The sequence below is a fragment of the Microcaecilia unicolor genome, chromosome 9 (genome assembly GCF_901765095.1).
Source record: "Microcaecilia unicolor chromosome 9, aMicUni1.1, whole genome shotgun sequence".
Classification (NCBI taxonomy): domain Eukaryota; kingdom Metazoa; phylum Chordata; class Amphibia; order Gymnophiona; family Siphonopidae; genus Microcaecilia; species Microcaecilia unicolor.
In genome coordinates, this window is record NC_044039.1 from 227,886,987 (window position 1) to 227,906,577 (window position 19,591).

The 19,591-nt window shown below is 45.7% G+C and overlaps 1 protein-coding gene across 1 annotated transcript in view; it reads right to left on the reverse strand.

Annotated features, from left to right (window-relative positions):
* Positions 1-19,591, reverse strand: part of ZNF410 (zinc finger protein 410) — a 225,783-nt gene that overhangs the window by 76,145 nt on the left and 130,047 nt on the right. The window contains exon 7 of the mRNA XM_030214204.1: positions 12,177-12,263. Coding sequence (XP_030070064.1) covers positions 12,177-12,263 — 87 coding nt within the window. The remainder of the gene's footprint in view (positions 1-12,176; positions 12,264-19,591) is intronic.

Consider the following 19,591-nt stretch of genomic DNA (forward strand, 5'->3'; position numbering starts at 1 on the left):
TTGTGGACAAAAAGGCCACTACACCCAAGTGTGTCCTAAGAAATCAAGAACCGGGCTTAAGGAGGTTCTCCCCAGATGCAGGTTCTGGTACTGGTCCATATGTAGGAAATACAGAGCAAAATCTCTTGTTTCTCAAAAATTAAGAGGAAAAGACCTCATTAAGATCTCAATCCACAAACTTGGATCTTATAGCTTCCTACATGTGTGATTGGTCAAACAAATCATCGTTGGTCTGAAAAAACCTCCTATTCACAGTTGCTGAGTAGACAAAAATTTCTAAAACTTTAATTCACAATAAGTTCTACCAACAACCAGACAGAGTAAAATTGCTACTTAGCTTAAGTTGCACGGCATAAAAAGAACTTCAAATGATCGTCAATTTTCTTGTTCTGCAAAATTCTTTTAAGTCCTAGGTAGAGGTCCTGACAGGGACCCATTTCGCATAGGCTTCTTCCAGCGAACCCACCTCTTTCTGAGAGAATCTGTAAATCAAATAAAGTCAACAATTTAAAAATAAGAGAAAAAGAGAAACGCAGGAAAGTCATCCGCCTATTGTGCCTGTGCTCTTCACTGTGTCTTTCAGCGAGCACTTTCAAAATGGCGCCTGTGATTTAAAGGGACACCATCAGAGTGAATCCAATCACAAGGTACTGACATCAAAACAAACCAAAAAAACCCCAGAGAATTCAAAACTATTGTGTTTATAAGAATGCAGTCCACTGAATCACGGTATTAAGACCGTAAGGTTCCAGAGTGTTTAATCGATGTATCCAACGTTGTTCCTGTTGAAGTATGCTTTGTCTCTGTCTCCTCCACATACATTTTGTTTTAAATGTGTATCCAGCATCTGAAGGAATCAAAAGAATGTTCTAAATGTGCGCAGTGTGTCACTAGGGGCTCTCCTAGTTTTCTATTCTTAATGCAAGATTTATGCTCCCTTAGCCTAATTGTAAAGCTTCTAGTAGTGTATGCCGATATAGAGCTTTTTACAGGGACAATGGAGCGCATAGATAACATGTGTTGTGTTGCCGGTAGTAGCACTACGTAGTTGATATATCTTACCATCGTATGGATGGGTGAATTGTGTGCATTCTACAGTCATAATACAAAAAAAGCAATACAAACATTTTCTATGTCCTAAAGTCTCTCCCAATGTGTTGGATTCACCAGACGGTAAAGCCGCCGGACTTAAAATCTCTTTAAGATTAGGATCTCTAGAATATGCAGTTCTCAAGGATTTATTAGAAAATACTGGATGCGTTTTTAGAATTTCCCAGTTTCTCTTCAATATTTTAGCTACCTCATCTCCTCCCATCTTAATACAAAAGTGTCCTGATGTTTGGTCTGAGCTACCAAAGATTGATTTGACATAGCAGTCTCTGTTGCTGTAGTTAGCTTGGATGTATGATGTTTTCCAAACACCTTTAGGATAACCTCTTTAAAAAAAAATTTTGGCAAGTTGTTTAGTTTGTTGTTTATAACCTGAAATTTCACTGCATATCCTTTGTCGCTGCAAAAAATTGTGAATAGGGTAGGCTGTTCTTTAAAGTTCTCAGATGACAGCTCCCATATGGCAAACAAACTATTTGGTCTGTAGGTTTTTGATATAAATTTGTGTAGAAGCTGCTGTTTTGTAAAGTTACTGAAGTGTTCAAAAAAGTGGATGTTTGTCCCGAAAGATTCAATGGCAAACTGAATCGCTTCTTCACATATATTTATCCATGTCAAGAAATCTTCAAGTTGATGTACCTCTCCTGACCAAACTAAAAAAAACGTTGTCAATATACCGTTTCCATACCACAATCTCATCTTTAAAGGGAGTATTCCCTAACCATTTATCTTCAAAAATCGAACATGTACAAGTTTGCTATGGTAGATGCAAATGTTGCACCCATTGCTACTCCAGCTACCTGTAAGTAAAAGTCTTCTTGAAAAAGAAATAATTCTTGTTCAAGGCCAATTTTGCTAGTTCAAACAAAAACTCGGATGGCATTTCAAAAGGTCTCGGATGATCCTCCAACGTTTTCCAAATAACATCTAAAGCCTGAGATTGAGGAATAGATGTATATAAGGATTTAATATCCATAGTCACCATCATAATATTCGTGTTGGAATCAATTCTTATCTCTAGTAAGATTTGCAGAAAGTGTGTGGTGTCCTTGATATAAGATTGTGTTTCAGACACATAAGGTTTCAAAAAAATATCCACAAATGTTGATAGGGGTTCTAATAGAAAATCTCAGATGATAAAATTGGACATCTGGGTGGATTGTTCAATCTTTTGTGAATTTTAGGTAACAGGTATAAAACTGGAGGTCGTGGATGTGGATTATTCAAAAATTTACTTCCTTCTTGGTTAAAAATCCCATTTCCCAAGCATCTTGTGTCAAAATTTTAATTTCCTCTTGTATTTCTTGAGTCGGATCCATCTCTAATCTCACATAGGTGTTAATATGCATTAGTTGTGTTTGGGCTTCTTTGATGTAATCATTTTTATCTAGTATAACAACCGACCCACCTTTGTCTGCTTTTTTAATTACTAAATCTTTATTGTGTTTCAAGGCGTTCAACGATTGTCTCTCACTTTTAGTTAAACTGTCATGATACTTTTTTTTTTTGCTAAACGTCTTGATATCTCTTATAATTTCCTTGAAGATCTTGATAGTCGGGTCCAAAGAGCCCGGGGGACTCTCATTTTTAATTTTTGAAGAGTCACTGCCGAGTTCTCTCGTAGAAAAGAACACACGTAACTGTAATTGCCTGATGAAACGTTCCAGGTCTATGCGGAACTGAAATTCATCAAATAATGTAGATGGTACAAATGAAAAGCCTTTTGATAGTAGGGTCATGTCTGCTGAAGTCAAAACGACAGAGGTATTAGCAGGATATAAAAACAGAGTGTAATGTAATACTGAAGTTGACACGTCCTCAGTGGGAGCCAGAAGCATTCTATCTCAATCAAATGATAAGGGCAAACCATTACCTTGCGCCTTTTTCTCGCAGAAGTTCTTGCCTGCACAACAGAACTATACTATCGGGGATCGGGAATTGTTACCCATGAAGGGCCTTGGAGGAGTGGCGCCATCTGCTGTAGGGTGCTAAACATCCTTTCACTGAGACTACTGATCATAAGAATCTCCTGTACCTACCTACAGGAGGCTCAAAGGCTCAATTCCCACCAGGCCCGATGGTCCTTTTTTTTTCCTGATTTGACTTCAGGGTGGTCTTTCGTCTGGTGAACGTCCAAGCCCTTTCTCAGTCATTTGAGGCTACCGACAAAAACCCTGTCCCCCAAAATATTCTGGATGCCGCCAAACTTCAAGCAGCCATTGCTATGCGAGTTCCTCTGGACAAGACTGTGGTCCCCAAGTGTCTTTGGGACAAGGTATTGAGCTAGGGACATGAATTCAAGATCGCTAGCCATCCCGGAGTTTTGGAGAACGTTGGAGCTCATTTCTTGAGTTTACTGGTGGCTGCAGTTCTTGTTCTGTCTGTGACCATTACAAACCATCCCACTCGCATCCATGGGGACCCCTCCAACCGCTTCCAATACCAACAGCACACTAGAGTCAAATAGCCATGGATTTCATTACGGACCTCCCTGAGTCAGATGGTTTTACCATCATTTGGGTCATTGTGGATCGGTTCTCTAAGACAGCTCATTTCGTCCCCATACCAGGCTACCCTCTGATCCTGCTTTGGCTCATCATTTTTAAAAGGAGGTCTTCTGCTTGCAAGGCCTACCGGAATCCATCATGTCTGACTGCGGAGTACAGTTCGTGTCCAGATTCTGGCGACGTTTGTGGAATCTGCACATCAAGCTAGAATATTCCTCAGGGCACCATCCTCAGACAAATGGTCAAACCAAGAGGGTCAACCAGATCCTGATCTCCTTCTTGTGAACCTATGTATCCTCCCAGTAGGACGACTGGTCATAACTACTGCCTGGGGCGGAATTCTGCTATAATAACCACATGAGTGAATCTTCAAGATCATCTGTATTCAAGATTTTGTTTGGTTGCCATTCAAGGGTATCCTTGCCAATGCCAATAGCATCCACCAAGCCGGCTGAGAGGGTGCTACTAAAGTTTCTCACTACCTCTGGGAAACAAAGGGAGCTCTTGATCCGAGCCACAGAAGCATACACAAGGCAAGCGGATGAAGAGAGATGCCTGGCTCCTCCCTTCAGCCCTGGAGATCCAGGGTTTGTCTGTCCACCCAGAGCTTGCGCCTCAAGGCTCTGTCCTCCAGGTTCGTCCTTCAGTTCATATCCCGTTGTTCACTAGGTGTGACCTGTCACATACTAACTAAAGCTGCCCGCTACCTTGTGTATTCGTGATATATTCCATGTTTCCCTTCACAAGTCATTTATTCTGCGGTGAAAGGGCTAGGCCAACGCCTGCATCAACCCCTAATGCCATAGACCCAGATGCGGAATATGAGATCCAGAAGATTCTTGATTCCAGGAGAGTGTAGGGTAAACTAAAAGTTATCTTGCCAACCACTGTAAACATAGCATCATATTACCTTGTAACATAGTAAATGACGGCAGATAAAGACCTGTACGGTCCATCCAGTCTGCCCAACAAGACAAACTCAATTTACATGGTATGTGATACTTTACATGCATACCCGAGTTTGATTTGTCCTTGCCTTTCTCAGGGCACAGACCGTAGAAGTCTGCCCAGTACTGTTCTTGTACTAAGTTCTGAAGCTAACATCGAGGCCCCTTAAAATTTACCCTCCAGCCGATCCGTATCTATTCAGTCACAATTAGGGCGTAGACCGTAGAAGTCTGCCCAGCTCCCGTTTTGTTTCAATTTGTAAATGTAATTGAATCAATATAATCTCTAACAATTGTTAAATGTAAGCCACATTGAACCGAAACTCGTTTCTGGATAATCGTGGGATACAAGTATGAACAAATTATTAATTAATTTCCAGTGGGCTTCACTGGAAAACCATTTCCTTACCTTTCCCTCATAGCTAGGTTCTCTGGATCCCCCAGTAAAAAAGTTATTAAGGAAAGAGACCTTTGTTGTACAACAGAAGCTGGTGGGATTAACCAGGGTGGGGGAGAGACCTCCTCAGGGGTTCTATGCTTCCTGGCAGGGCCCTTAAAAGCTCCCGCCAAGAGTGCCAAGGCATTGAGACAGGGCGGGAAAAATACTCCTCTGGACTCAATCAAGAGAAAGGTCTGCAAACTGATCCCTGAGAGCTTTCTAGCAACCACATTCAACCTGAGGGCCCACTACACTCATGGGAGCAAGGTCAGAAAGAAGACTAAGAACAACTGCTGCCCCAGTCCACACTGCCACCATCTGCTAGAGGAAGAGATTACTGGCAAGTTGCAGTGCTGCACCACTCCTTATACTGTTATATCACTGGAAAGTTCCAGATCTCTGCTGGTAGGATGGCATATCCCACATGTCTGGACTGGTCCAGCAGGATGAAAAGAAAGGTGTGTTTTTTTTTTAAACAGCCAGAATAAAAGGAGAGATAAAGCAGCAGGTATCTTAGAAGAGTAACTGGAAAAAAGGTCTACTGGAGAGGTGGTAAGTTCAGGATTTATCAATATCAGAGACATCCTGAGAGAATGAAATAGAAAGAGAGGACATGGATGAGATGTACTTGGAGAAGACTATGGTAAAATTATGTATCATACCTGATAATTTTCTTTCCATTAATCATAGCTGATCAATCCATAGACTGGTGGGTTGTGTCCATCTACCAGCAGGTGGAGATAGAGAGCAAACTTTTGCCTCCCTATATGTGGTCATGTGCTGCCGGAAACTCCTCAGTATGTCGATATCAAAAGCTCCATCCGCAGGAACTCAGCACTTAGAGAATTACAACCCACGAAGGGACACTCTGCCCAGCTCACCACCGCCGAAACGGGGGGAGGGGAATTAACCCAGCTCATCCCACACAAGTGGGGGAGGGGAATCCGTCCAGCTCATCCCGCGGAGCGGGGGAGGGACACCACACACCCGCCGATGCGGGGGGATCTGGCTTATCCTGCAACCGCAACCGCGGGAGGAGCTGACTGACCCTAACACCGCCAAGCGGGAGGGAAGTGCCGGCAGAATTTAAATCTCAATCCAGCCCGTAAAACGGAGGGGGAGAGGAATGCAGCAGCTCACTGTAACACAAACTCGTCTCAACTCTTGAAGAATCCAAGTGAAAGAAGAACTTGAACACGAAGTCCTCCTGAAGTAACTGAAGGCTAAACTTGAACCTAAAATTCAACCAGAATATAAACAGTACAGATATCTGGGAGGGGCTATGGATTGATCAGCTATGATTAATGGAAAGAAAATTATCAGGTATGATACATAATTTTACCTTCCATATTCATCAAGCTGATCAATCCATAGACTGGTGGGATGTACCGAAAGCAGTACTCACCCAGGGCGGGACATAGAAATCCCTGACCGCAACACTGAAGCTCCAACCGGGCCTCCGCCGAGCAGCCACAGTCAAGCGGTAATGCCTGGCCTTCCCCGCGGCCACCTAAGCCGCTGCAATGGCTTCCTTGCCTCTCTTGCCACTGTAGGCTTAGAAGCCTGCAGACCCTTAAGAGGACCTGTAAACAGGACAAACAGATGATCCGATTTCCGGAAATCATTGGTCACTTCCAAGAATCTGATGATGACTCTGTCTCACATCCAGAAATTGAGAGCAGAGTATTCCTCTGGGTAGACCTCCCTACGAAAGGAAGGGAGACAGAGCTGCTGAATCACATGGAAGCGAAAAACCATCTTGGGCAGGAAGGAAGGCACTGTACGAATAGTCACTCCTGCCTCAGTGAACTGCAGAAAAAAAACTCTCGACATGAGAGTGCCTGGAGCTCGGAAACTCTTCTGGCTGAAGTGATAGCCACCCAAAAGACTGCTTCAAACGTCAGTCTTTCAGAGATGCCCTCGACAAAGGGTCAAAAGGCGGCTTCTGCAATGCTCTTAGCACCAGGTGAGATTCCACGCAGGCACCACTGAGTGCAGAGGAGGGCGCAGGTGATTTCTCCCTTGAGAAAGCGCACCACATCTGGCTGCGAAGCCAGGGAAGCACCCTTCAGGCGGCCCCTGAAGCAAGCCAGAGCCGCTACCTGAACTTTCAGGGAACTGAGCGACAGGCCTTTGTCCAGACCTTCTTGCAGGAACGCCAACACTGAAGAAATTGGAGCAGTGAAGGGAGAAAGTGAGCCTGCTTCACACCTTGCTGCAAAGATACGCCAAACCCTGGCGTAAGCAGTAGAAGTAGAGCGCTTCCTCGCTCTCAGCATAGTGGCGATGACCTTGTCTGAGAAGCCCTTCTTTCTCAGACGCTGCCGCTCAATAGCCAGGCCGGAAGACCAAAGGGGGAGAGATCCTCCATCACCACGGGACCCTGATGTAACAGGCCCTGCTCCACTGGCGGCCGCAGAGGATCGCCGACTGAGAGCCTGATCAAGACCGCATACCAGGGACGTCTGGGCCAATCCGGACCTACCAGGATTACCCTGCCGGGATGCTTTGCCACCCGGTCTAGCACCCTGCCCAACATGGGCCAGGGCGGGAACACATAGAGAAGCTCTTGTGTCGGCCACTGTTGGAGAAGAGCATCTACTCCCAGGGATCGAGGGTCCCGATCTCTGGCTGAAAAAAGCGCGGCACTTGGCAATTGGCCGATGACGCCATCAGATCTAGGCTCGGCTGGCCCCAGCGCTTCGTGATGTCCAAGAACGCCTGAGCAGATAGCTGCCACTCTCCGGGCTCCAAGGTATGGCGACTGAGAAAGTCCGCCTTGACATTCATGACCTCCGGCAATGTGGGCCGCTGACAGCTGTTCCAGGTTCGCTTCCGCCCACTGGCATAAATTCATGGCCTCCTTGGCTAGAGGGGCGCTCTTGGTACCTCCCTGGCGGTTGACATAGGCCACAGCCGTGGCACTGTCCGACAGGACCCGTACAGGCTTCAACACCAGTACCGGGATGAACTCCAACAACACCAACCGAATGGCTCTGAGTTCCAGGAGGTTGATAGACACTTGCCTCTGCAGGAGACCAGAGCCCCTGCGCTGTCCTTCCCAAGCAGTGGGCTTCCCAGCCCATCAAAGAGGCGTCTGTCGTGACGACAATCCACTCGGTGTCACCAGAGGCATTCCTGCAGACAACTTGACTGTCTGCGTCCACCAGCTCAGCGCCTTGCGCACTGCTGGGTCCAAGGGAAGGCGCACAGCATAATCCTCCGACATCGGAGTCCAGCGCAGCAGCCGAGATTGTTGTAGTGGTGTCATATGAGCCCTGGCCCAGGGCACTACTTCCATCGTGGCCGTCATAGAGCCCAACCGCTGCACGTAATCCCAAGCCCGAATAGGGAGAGGCTACTAGGAACTAGTCCACCTGAGCCTGAAACTTGACAATCGATTGTCTGGCAGGAACCTACTCTGCCCACTTGGGTGTCGAATCGAACTCCCAGATACTCCGGGACTGAGTCGGGCGCAGGCTGGCTTTACTCCCAGTTGATGATCACCCCAGGGAGAGCTCAAAAGAGCGAACCACACCGTTTCACAGCTTTGCCGCACTCTGCATAAGAAGGGGGGCTTGGATCAACCAGTCGTCCAGGATAGGATGGCTTGAACCCCTTCTTCCTCAGGAAGGCCGCGATGCCCCATTACTTGGAGAAGGTCCGCGGAGCAGTAGCCAACCGAACGGGGAGGGCTCTGAACGGAAGTGTCGGCCCAGTACTGCAAAAACGCAGAAGCGTTGGAGTGAGAGTCCAGATGTGAATATGCAAGTACGCTTCCTTGATGTCCAAGGATGCCAGGAACTCTCCTGCCGTCACTGCCGCTATAACAGAGCGGAGGGTCTCCATGCGAAAGTGCCGAACTTTCAAGGCCCAATTGACCCCTTTGAGGTCGAGGATAGGCCGTACAGAACCTCCTTTCTTTGGCATCATAAAGATAAAGGAGTAAACATCCCTTTGCCAAGCTGACTTTCTGGCACTGGAACGCCGCCCCCAGGCGGATCAGAATTGTTCAAGGTCTGCTGCACTAACACAGCTTTGACCGGAGACTTGCAGGGAGCGGAGTACAAACCCGTCTTTTAAGGGTCGGCAGAACTCTAGCTTGTAGCCGTCTCTGATGACTTCCAGCACCCAAGCGTCTGAAGTTATTGTGGTCCACTCGCCCATAAACGAGGATAGCTGTCCTCCAATCTGCACTGGGGCGTGGACCAAGGCCCCGTCATTGGGTACGAGACCCTGGGGGAGGACTGGAGGGAGCACCTCCGGGACGGCGGTCTCTGCGAAAGGAATGCTGCTTGGGGGAGAAGTTCCTCTTGAAGGAAGAGGGGGCAGAGGAGCCCGACCTGCCCGGGCGGTACCGACGGGCTTCTGAAACCGTCCTCGGAGGTACCAGGGCGAGTACTAGCCCGAGCCCCGACCTCTGGTAACTTCTTGCCCTTAGACGTGCCGAGATCGGCTCACGATTTTGTCCAGCTCGACCCCAAAGAGCAGCTTGCCTTTAAAAGGCAATCTAGCCAGGCGGGATTAGAGGCGTGGTCAGCAGACCAATGTTTCAGCCAAAGCCACCGCCGCGCAGAGACTGTCTGAGCATGCCTTATAGCTGAGGCTCTCAGACATCACACAGCAAGTCTGCCAAATAGGCTAAAGCCCGATCCAGGGCCGGCCAATCAGCCCTCAAGGAATTGATCCTAGGGGGAAGCCCGCTGCACCATAGTCAGGGCACGCCCTGGCCACAGAGGAACCGCAAACCGAGGCCTTGCAAACTTAAAGCATTCGCCTCAAAGGACGACCTATAGGCCGCCTCCAATCTTCTGTCTTGGGCGTCCTTTAGGGCCGTGCCACCTTCCACCGGCAAAGCCGTTTCTTAGTCACCGCAGTGATTAAGAATCCATGGTAGGCCACAGAAAGGCCTCACGTTCACTTTCAGGCAAAGGATAGAGGCGGGACATAGCCCTAGCCACTTTGAGGCTCGCTTCCGGGACTTCCCATTGAGCCGAAATTAAGGTGTGCAATGGCATCATGCACGTGGAAGGTTCATAGTCGGGCGTTTCGGCCCCCAGCATAATGGCAGAGCCAACAGGGGCTGAGGGAGAGACGTCCTCCGAGAGGAAATCTTCAAAATGCCCATGGCCTGCACTAACAGGTTGGGCAAATCCTCTGAGCTAAAAAGCCGCGCTGCGAGGGGTCATCCGCTACCACCGAGCGGGGATCCGTCTCCTCCAAGGAATCCGCAAAGGACCGTTGGGAGAACTCAGATACGCTGCCCTCATCTACATCGGAGGAGACAAGGTCCTCCAAGGCCTGTGAATCAACCCGAGGGCGTTTACCTCCGGGGACCTCAACCTCTTTACCAAACGAGGGAGCAGGGGCAGCGTTTTGCATAAGGAAGGCCTGATGCAGCAGCAAAACAAACTCGGGGGAGAAACCCCCCAGACTGTGCACTTCCGCAGCCTGGGCTACAGCCCTAGACGCACCCTCAACCGGCGCTCGCAAGAGCGGGGGAGAGACATGCTGCGCATCCAAAATGGCGTCCGGCGCGACACTCCGCGAAGGAGCCGCGCGGGAAAAACGGCACTTAACTTTAGCCGCTTGGTGCCGTCACCCAAATTAAGGGCGTCCATGGCATTAATGTCTCCCTCAAGGGCGGCCCACGAAGAAGCCGTCCAAGCCGCGTGGCCGGCCAAGATGGCGGAGGCGAACAGCGGGGGATGGGCGTTTATGGCGGGAAAAACCGCCACGCCGGAGGAAGGACCGGGACACTCATCGGTCACGAAACTGTCACCCAACAAAGGCGAATCAGACTTTAAGACCCCCGCATCCCCTCTAGAAGCGCCAAAGCGATCCGGGGAGCGAACTCTTTGCGCCCTCGCCCTCCGACGCCATATGCCACGTGGAGATCAATCGGGGAACCCCCTGCCCGCTATAAAAAGGTAAAAATTACCTGCTTTCCGCTCCGAGCTGTAACGACCTGGTGTCCCAGTGAGTAGCTGCAATAACGTTTAAATAACGTCGAAATAAACGCCTTTAAGGACGTTCAAAATTTTTTTTTTTTGGTTTTTTTTTTTTTTTAACGGAGCCAGCGGGAGGGGGGAGAAAAGAGAAAGGGGACCTGGCCACCACCAGGTTGCACTTGCTCAAAGAGCCCTCAACCCCAGGCACTCAACAAAACCCTAAAAATTAGGCTTGGAGGCCTAGCCAGAGCTGCTGCTGTGTGCGACCACCACCTGCTGAGATAGAGAACATACTGGGGAGTTTCCGGCAGCACATGACCACATCTAGGGAGGCAAAAGTTGCTCTCTATCTCCCCCTGCTGGTAGATGGACACAACCCACAGTCTATGGATGGATCAGCTTGATGATATGGAAGGAAGAGTTGTAAACATGAGATGGTTAAGAAAATAGTACAGATAAGCTAATGATGTAGTGGATGAAAGTTGTAGGAGGAAGGAAAGGAATCAGGACAAGAGAGGAAAGAATTAAAATAGAATAAGCTTGTCTGGATAAGAAACATCATAACGACACACTTAAAAAAAATTCAGGATAGCACACACTGTATAGAGGACATACATACTGCATTTCAAATTTGCAAAGGCTGATAAACTACTGGGGGAATAAAAAATAATGGGTTACAAGGCAGTATACCTGGCTGAAATCTTTTGAGAAGTAAGAGCTCCTGTCATTGAGATGGTGACAATTAACCTATGGTTCAAACTGGTGGGAGAACATTATAGAAAGTTAAATACTTTACCAGTTTATCTCCAGTGTGCAGAACTATAACCTTGATCTAAAGGTGATCATACCACAGGCCACAATCACTGTGCTTTTAAATCTTATATGCAGTTACATTCAAAACAGATGACTTATCCTGATTACAATGCCAAGCCCAGCAGGCTAGGTTTAGAAGTGATCCAAAATTATCTAACCTGAGAGAATAACACATTACATCTGTGAGGAGTGGAGGAGTGGCCTAGTGGTTAGGTGGTGGACTTTGGTCCTGGGGAACTGAGGAACTGAGTTCGATTCCCACTTCAGGCACAGGCAGCTCCTTGTGACTCTGGGCAAGTCACTTAAACCCTCCATTGCTCCATGTAAGCCGCATGAGCCTGCCATGAGTGGGAAGCGCGGGGTACAAATGTAACACAAAAAAAAAAAAAAATTACCCAACGATTACCTTGAATGAATGACCAGATGTTTCCGAAGACTGGAGTATTCAGCAAAGGAACGACCACAACCCTTCACCTCGCACAGAAAGGGTTTTTTCACCTAAAGAAGAGAATTTCAATGTTAACAACAAAAAAAATAAGTTACTATTATCCTACAGCTCTTTTAGACAATGGACTTATGCGCTTTCTGTGGTAATACTCCACAGCAATTTTATACACCTGTACAGTGAGATTCTTACTATAATATAGCACTTTCATAGAACTCTACAATGATATTCCTATAGGATAAAAAACTACTACCCTTTCTTATAGCTATAAAGTGAGTTACTCACCTGTAGCAGGTGTTCTCCAAGGAAAGCAGGCCCAGTATTTACATGTGGTTGACATTTATTATTTATTTGTAACATTTATATCCCACATTTTCCCATCCATTAGCAGGCTCAATGTGGCTTACATAATACCATAAAGGTGATTGCCAATTCTGGTAGATGTTAAACAAATACAATTTAAATAGGGTTAGGTAAGGTTTAAACAGGTACAAAAAGGGACAAGGAAATAAAGGAATATATAATGTCCAATGCGATGTAAGGTAATGATGCATTGCAGAGTTGAGGCATTTAAGTAGAGCCGGGTAGGGTAGGCCTTGCAAACAGATAGGACATCATTGACAGAACCTGGTGGAGACGCTACCTAGCACGCATAGCTTAGGAAAGTTCTGCCGCGTCCCACCACACATGAGCAGGAGCCTTTCCGAATGCAAGCACAGGCCCTCGGTCTGAGCTACTGTGGAGTCCCTCAGGGCTCCCCATTGTCCCCTATGCTGTTTAATATTTCAATGCAATAATTAGCAAAAAGTCTAGAGAACTCAAAGATCCAATTCTTTATATATGCAGATGAAATTACTATGGTACTGTCTTTCACTATTGGCAACATTTATTTATTTTGACATTTATACCCCACATTATCCTGAATATACTCGAGTTCATGTGGCTAACGTAAATAAACAACAGACAAGGCTTACAAAGCCATAAACAAAATATCAAATATAGACCACTGATGGCCAGTTGCAATTTAAGATACTCCATCAATGGGAAAGAAACCTCTCAAAGAGGAGTGTTTCAGTCTTTGCAAAATACCAAGTAATCAAGCTGACCCTGGACTGCCAATGGCAGTGAATTCCACCACTTAGCACCTTGGTATCTAAAGTCAGGAAAGTGAATTGACTTATAATCCACTCTCTTGCAATCTGGAAGATGAAGTCTAAGGTAGTTCCTAGAACCAGAGGTTATATCGCGTAAGGGAATAGCTAGTAAGGGCTGCATAGATCCAGTGTCATGTCAATAATATCTGAAAGACAAAAACACAATTTAAAAATAATCCTGGCTTTAATGGGCAACCTGTGCAGCCTGCATAATAATGAGGTGGCTCTATCAAAATGTGATACCTTGAGGACAAGCCTAGCTGCAGTATTTTGGGCTGTTTGAAGCCTTTTTAGGACACCCTTCACAACAGGACATGAATCTACTCTTTGTGGTTGCTATGCTATGCTACGCTACACAGCTCTTCTATTCCGAATACCAAAAATACTTCAGTGTGGATTACAATAACAAGGTAACCGGACAAATAATCCGGGAATTTACAAAAGATATAAAAATACAGAGAATACAGTAATTGTAATAATAAATTACATTATGAAAGGTATTTGTGAAAGAATAAGCTTTAATTCCTTTCAAAAAATAATGAGTAGAACACGGATCTGTATTGGTAACGAATTGTACACCAACACTATCTGATAATGTATCGAACAGTCAAACACTCGCCGCTCGTTTAACTTGCTTACTAAAGGAAAACTGAGTAGCATTTGATTGCGAGTTCTGCTAATAATTGTATTTGAAAGAAATATTACCCAATCAGGTCAAATATAACGGGGCATTTTCATACATGATTTTATAGGCTAGAGTACAAAGTTTAAAACCATACTCTTACTTGTACAGGCAACCAATGAAGTTCTTTCAACAACAAAGATGCTTGTAGTCAAAAATATTAACCTAGCAGATGTATTCTGAACAAGTTGCAGACCTTTTATCAAAGTTAATGATCAGCCAATATAAATAGCATTAGAATAGTCAAGTCTGGACAATACTGACACCTGCACCAGCAATCTAAATTTCTCTCTTTCAAAATACTTTTGAATCGATCTCACTTCAACATATAAAAGGACTTCATAACCACCAATTTAACCTGAGTAGAGAAAGTCAAAAAACTGTCCACCTCAACAGCTAAATTCTTGAACAGGACTCAAAAGAAAAAAATATTGTTACCAATAGAGAAATGTTGTGATAATTCTATGGAATTCAATGGATCCAAAAACAGAAATTTAAGGTCCTGTTTACTGCTATGCTAAGGGTACGCTAACATTTTTGCACTTGCTAAACACTAAAGACCCTTAGTAAACAGGGCCCTTAGTTTTTTCAGGATTTAACTTCAATTGGTTACTCATATCCAGTGTTCAATACTTTGTACACAGAAAGTTATATCAGAAAACGTAGATGTCCAATCATTAAAAACTAGATTTAGTCGAGTCATGGGTTTCTGCATATAAATAGAAGCTTAATGAAAGAAAAAACAAAGTTTTTATGGTAGGTCCACCATTACCTCTGAACAATATGATGTTACAAGTTAATAATCTTCTGATAAAACTGGATGTCTCTTCCAGAATTCTGGCCATTGAGGTGGATAGTCAATTATTTATTTATTTGTAGCATTTATACCCGCTCTTTCCCGCTCGATAGCAGGTTCAGTGTGGCTTACAATGTTTGATAACCAAGTATCACAGAGATAGCACCAATCGTTTTGAAGTAGGACAATAGGAAGGGGTGTGGGTGGGAGGGATTAAGGTATTGGTAATATGGTGGAGAGGAGTAGTTTGTGAATTAAGTTGGGTCATTTGGATAGGCTTGTTGAAGAGGTAAGTTTTCAACAACTTTCGGAAAGGTAGGTGTTCAGTGGTTGTTCGGATGTGTCTTGGTATGGTGTTCCAGAGTTGGCTGCCTTTAACAGAGAAGTTGGATGCGTAGTCGGTTTGTATTTGAGACCTTTGCAGTTGGGAAGGTGAAGATTGAGATATGTTCGAGAAGATTTGGACCCGTTCCTGGCTGGGAGATCGATCAAATTGGTCATGTAACTTGGGGATTTTCCGTGGAGGCTCTTGTGGATCAGTGTGTGGACTTTGAAGTTTATTCGTTCATTTGATGGGGAGCCAGTGGAGTTTTTCATGGAGTGGTGGTAGCGCTTTCAAATCGTGATTTGCCAAAAATGAGTCTGCTGCTGTGTTTTGGGCGGTTGTGGAGTTTTTTCAGGATTTGGCCTTTGCAGGTGATGAATATGCTGTTCAGTAGTCGGCGATGGGTGAGTACTGAGGATTGTAACAGATTGCGGAAAGTTTTTTGTGGAGGAATGGTTTTGCTCTTTTCAATACCCACATCATGTTGAACATCTTTTGCATGGTTTTTGCATGAGTTTCTAAAGTTAGGTGGTTGTCTAGAGTTACTCCTAAGATCTTTAGTTATCGGATATTGGGATTGTACGTCTGGGTGTCAGGGTGGTTGGAGCAAGTGGAGTGTTGTGATGAAAGGATCAAGCATTGAGTTTTTTTCTTGTTCAATTTCATCTTGAAAGCATTAGCCCAGGAGGCTAGGATGTTCATGCCAGTGATTATTTTATCCGTGATTTCTGCTAGGTTGGATTGGAAAGGGATGAATATGGTGACGTCATCTGCATAGATGAAGGGGCTTAAGCCAGACTTGGATAGAGATTCAGCCAGAGGGATCATCATAAGGTTGAATAGGATCAGGGATAGATGCGATCCTTGGGGGACTCCGCATTTTATGACCAATGCAGACGATATTGATGAGGTTATATGAAACTTTACTTGCTGACATATTAATTTAGTAGAGAATTAGCCTAAAGTGGCTATGAAGTTTTTATAAACCTTGCTTTTCTATACCAGAAGGAAAATAAGTGGACTAAAGGTACCTGTAATGCAAGCAGTAATTAAAAAGGACGATGATTATCAAAGGAGGAGCACCAATCATCTTTAGGAACTCAGGTTCATAAGGTGGTAAGAGATTCTTTTCTGTTATTAAAGAAATTAAGAATTATTCAGAAAGTTTTTGATTGTCTGTCTTAGATTGCCGGTTCAGGTTTTGACACTTTCAAAACTGGACTATTGTAAACTGACCTTGTGCAGCTTTTAACAGCAGCTCACTACCAATATGATCACTTGTGACCGTTTGTTACTAAAGTTCCATTTGGTGCATTTAATACGATTTAAGAAAATGTGTTAACCACCTCTCTCCACTATTTGATTACATTATTCTGTGGAATTCTTTACCTTTGGAAATGCACATGCTCAGAAACTATCAGTTGTTTTGCAAAGTACTTAAAACCACTTTGTTCCAAGAATACTTAGTATAATTAGTTATCTTTATAACCTGTTTTAATTGATTATGATAATTTGATCCAAAATAACAATGTTACTCCTGAGGTTACATCTTAGTTCTTTGTTCCATGATATGTAATCCACAATGAACTACAGTATATACTGGTATTTGTGGACAATAAGCTTGTATAACATAACATTTATATTAGATGCAATAAACAGAAATAAATCAAAACATAGGAAAGAAAATAAATTATACCATTTTTTTTTTTACTAACTTAATACATTCTTTTGACTGCCCCAACTTGACATTTCGTCCTTTAGATTGTAAGCTCCTTTGAGCAGGGAATGTCCTTCTTTGTTAAATTGTACAGCGCTGCGTAACCCTAGTAGCGCTTTAGAAATGTTAAGTAATTTTATTTGTTTTTGTTACATTTGTACCCCGCGCTTTTCCCACTCATGGCAGGCTCAATGCGGCTTGCATATTGTATACAGGTACTTATTTGTACCTGGGGCAATGGAGGGTTAAGTGACTTGCCCAGAGTCCAAGTAGCTGCCTGTGCCTGAAGTGGGAATCGAACTCAGTTCCTCAGTTTCCCAGGACCAAAGTCCACCATCCTAATCATTAGGCCACTCCTCCATCTTGGCTTGTGGGGGTCCCCAACCCCCGCCAGCTGAAGGGCCGCCACTGAAAATACCTTGGCTTGCTGGTAGTAGTAGTAGTAGTGATTAGCTTTTGAAGGTAGCCCTTCTTCTTCATATTGAAAATAAGCAAATGTTGACAAGTATCAGAATATAAAGTGAAACACAGAGGCATTCCAATGATAGTCTCACAGGAAAAGGGAGGCGTGGGTTAGGTGAGAAACAGGGAGATCTGGTGGATTAGAGAGAGAGAGAAATGTATGGCAGATATTAGAGTGACAAAGCAGTAGAATTTTATGGTTTATAGTGGGATAGAAAGCCCAGATCTTTGTTAAGTCCTGTCTGTGGGTGTCAAAATATTTCATCATTTGACTTCAAAGGTCTTATGTTCCTGGATTGTCTTAAAATTTCCTTTTAGTATTCAATGACCATAAGATCATTGATGCAATGTTCTGGTTTTGTAAACTGCTGTCCCACACAGGGCCGTGCCAACACGGTAAGCGAGGTAAGCATGGCAGGAGGGAGCCATCCTCTGGGTGGGGGCGCCCCGCCGCACCATGCTTACCTCGCCCTCTTCTCCCAGATTCTTTTCCTTTTTTTTTGTTTAAATTTACCTCTGTCCGGCGGCGTAGCGTCAGTGAGAAGGAGGCGGCGCTCCCCGCCCCGACGTGTCTACTAGTCTTCCTTTCGCTGTGTTCCGCCTTCTTCTGATGTCAGAAATGACGTCAGAAGAAGGCGGGACACTTAGCGAAGGGAAGAAGACTAGTAGACACGTCGGGGCGGGGAGCGCCGCCTCCTTCTCACTGACGCTACGCTGCCGCCGGACAGAAGGTAAAATTTAAACAAAACAAAAAAAAAGGAATAGGATCTGGGGAGAAGAGGGCGGGCAGTGTAGCGATCGTTTTTCGGGGGGGGGGGGGGGGGGAGCGGCACGGTGCCAACGGGGGGGGGGGGGGGGGCGCCGGAGATCTAGGCACGGCCCTGGTCCCACAGAGGTGACATCCTGGTGGCATTGAACTGTTTAATATTGTGTCTGTGTAAACTGAAGCCGTGTCTTTAGCATCTGGCTTGTTTCTTCAATATAGCACTCTTCTTTACACTTGGAGATTAGTTTGGGGTGTAAGCTTTTTTGTTTGAAGGAATCAGTCAGGATTTTGAGGTGTTATCTCTGTCTCTTGGGTCAGAGCTGATACAGTGGTATCATGTGGCTTGGCTGTATATAATGAATGTTTTGTATGTTAAGGGTGGAAGCTGGAATTGTGGAGATAGTTGCATCCATCAGAGATAAACACCTCAAAATCCTGACTAATTCCTTCAAACAAAAAGACTAAAAACCCAAAATAATCTCCAAGGATATTGGTCCTTCCCTTAAAATACCTAGAGAAAACCTACTGCAGTAGAAAAGAAAAGAAAGTCACAGAGAGAATCCCTCTTGTACTGACATACAATCTAGAGTCCATCAGCCCCGGCCTGCGTCTGGCTGCGTTCAGCGCCCTTTGCGTCGGGCCGACAGAAGCAGTGTCCACCGGCCCAAGCTTGTTCCAGTCTGCAGACCCAGCTTGTTTCAGTCTGCAGGCCCAACTTTTCCCTGCCTGCTCTGATCCATCGGCCTGTTCCAACCCACCTGCCTGTTCCGGTACATCTGTTCGGAGTGTTCCTGGCCACCTGACCCAATACCTCCCTGCTGTTCCAGCCAGCCCATCCAGCCCGCCGGATCCAGCCTCTTCCTGCATGTTCCAACTACCTGTTCCAGCTTGTCCCAGTCCGTCGGATCCAGATTCTCCCTGCTTGTTCCAGCCATCTGCCCCAGCTTGCTCCAGCCCGCCTGATCCAGCTCGTCCGGCCTCTCCCTGCATGTTCCAGCTACCTGCTCCAGCCTCTCCCTGCTTGTTCCAGCTACCTGCTCCAGCTTGCCACAGTCCGTCGGATCCAGCTTCTCCCTGCTTGTTCCAACCATCTACTCCAGCTTATTCCAGCCCGCCTGATCCACCTCATCCAGCTCGTCCCAGTCCATCTGCACCAGCCTGTTCCAGTCCGCCTGATCCAGCTCCTCCCTGTTTGTGCCAGCCATCTGCTCCAGCTTCTTCCAACCCGCCTGCTCCAGCTTGCCTCAGTCCGTCGGATCCAGCTTTCTCCCAGCTTCTCCTTACTCGTTCCTGTCCATCTGCACCAGCTTGTTCCAATCCCTCCGCTCCAGTTGTTGCAGCCCGCCTGATCCAGCTTGTTCCCGGCCCGCCTGATCCAGCTTCTCCCTATTCGTTCCTGTCCATCTGCACCAGCTTGTTCCAGCCCGCCTGCTAGCTTGTCAGCCATTGACTTACTTGCTCTCCAGTCCATCAATTG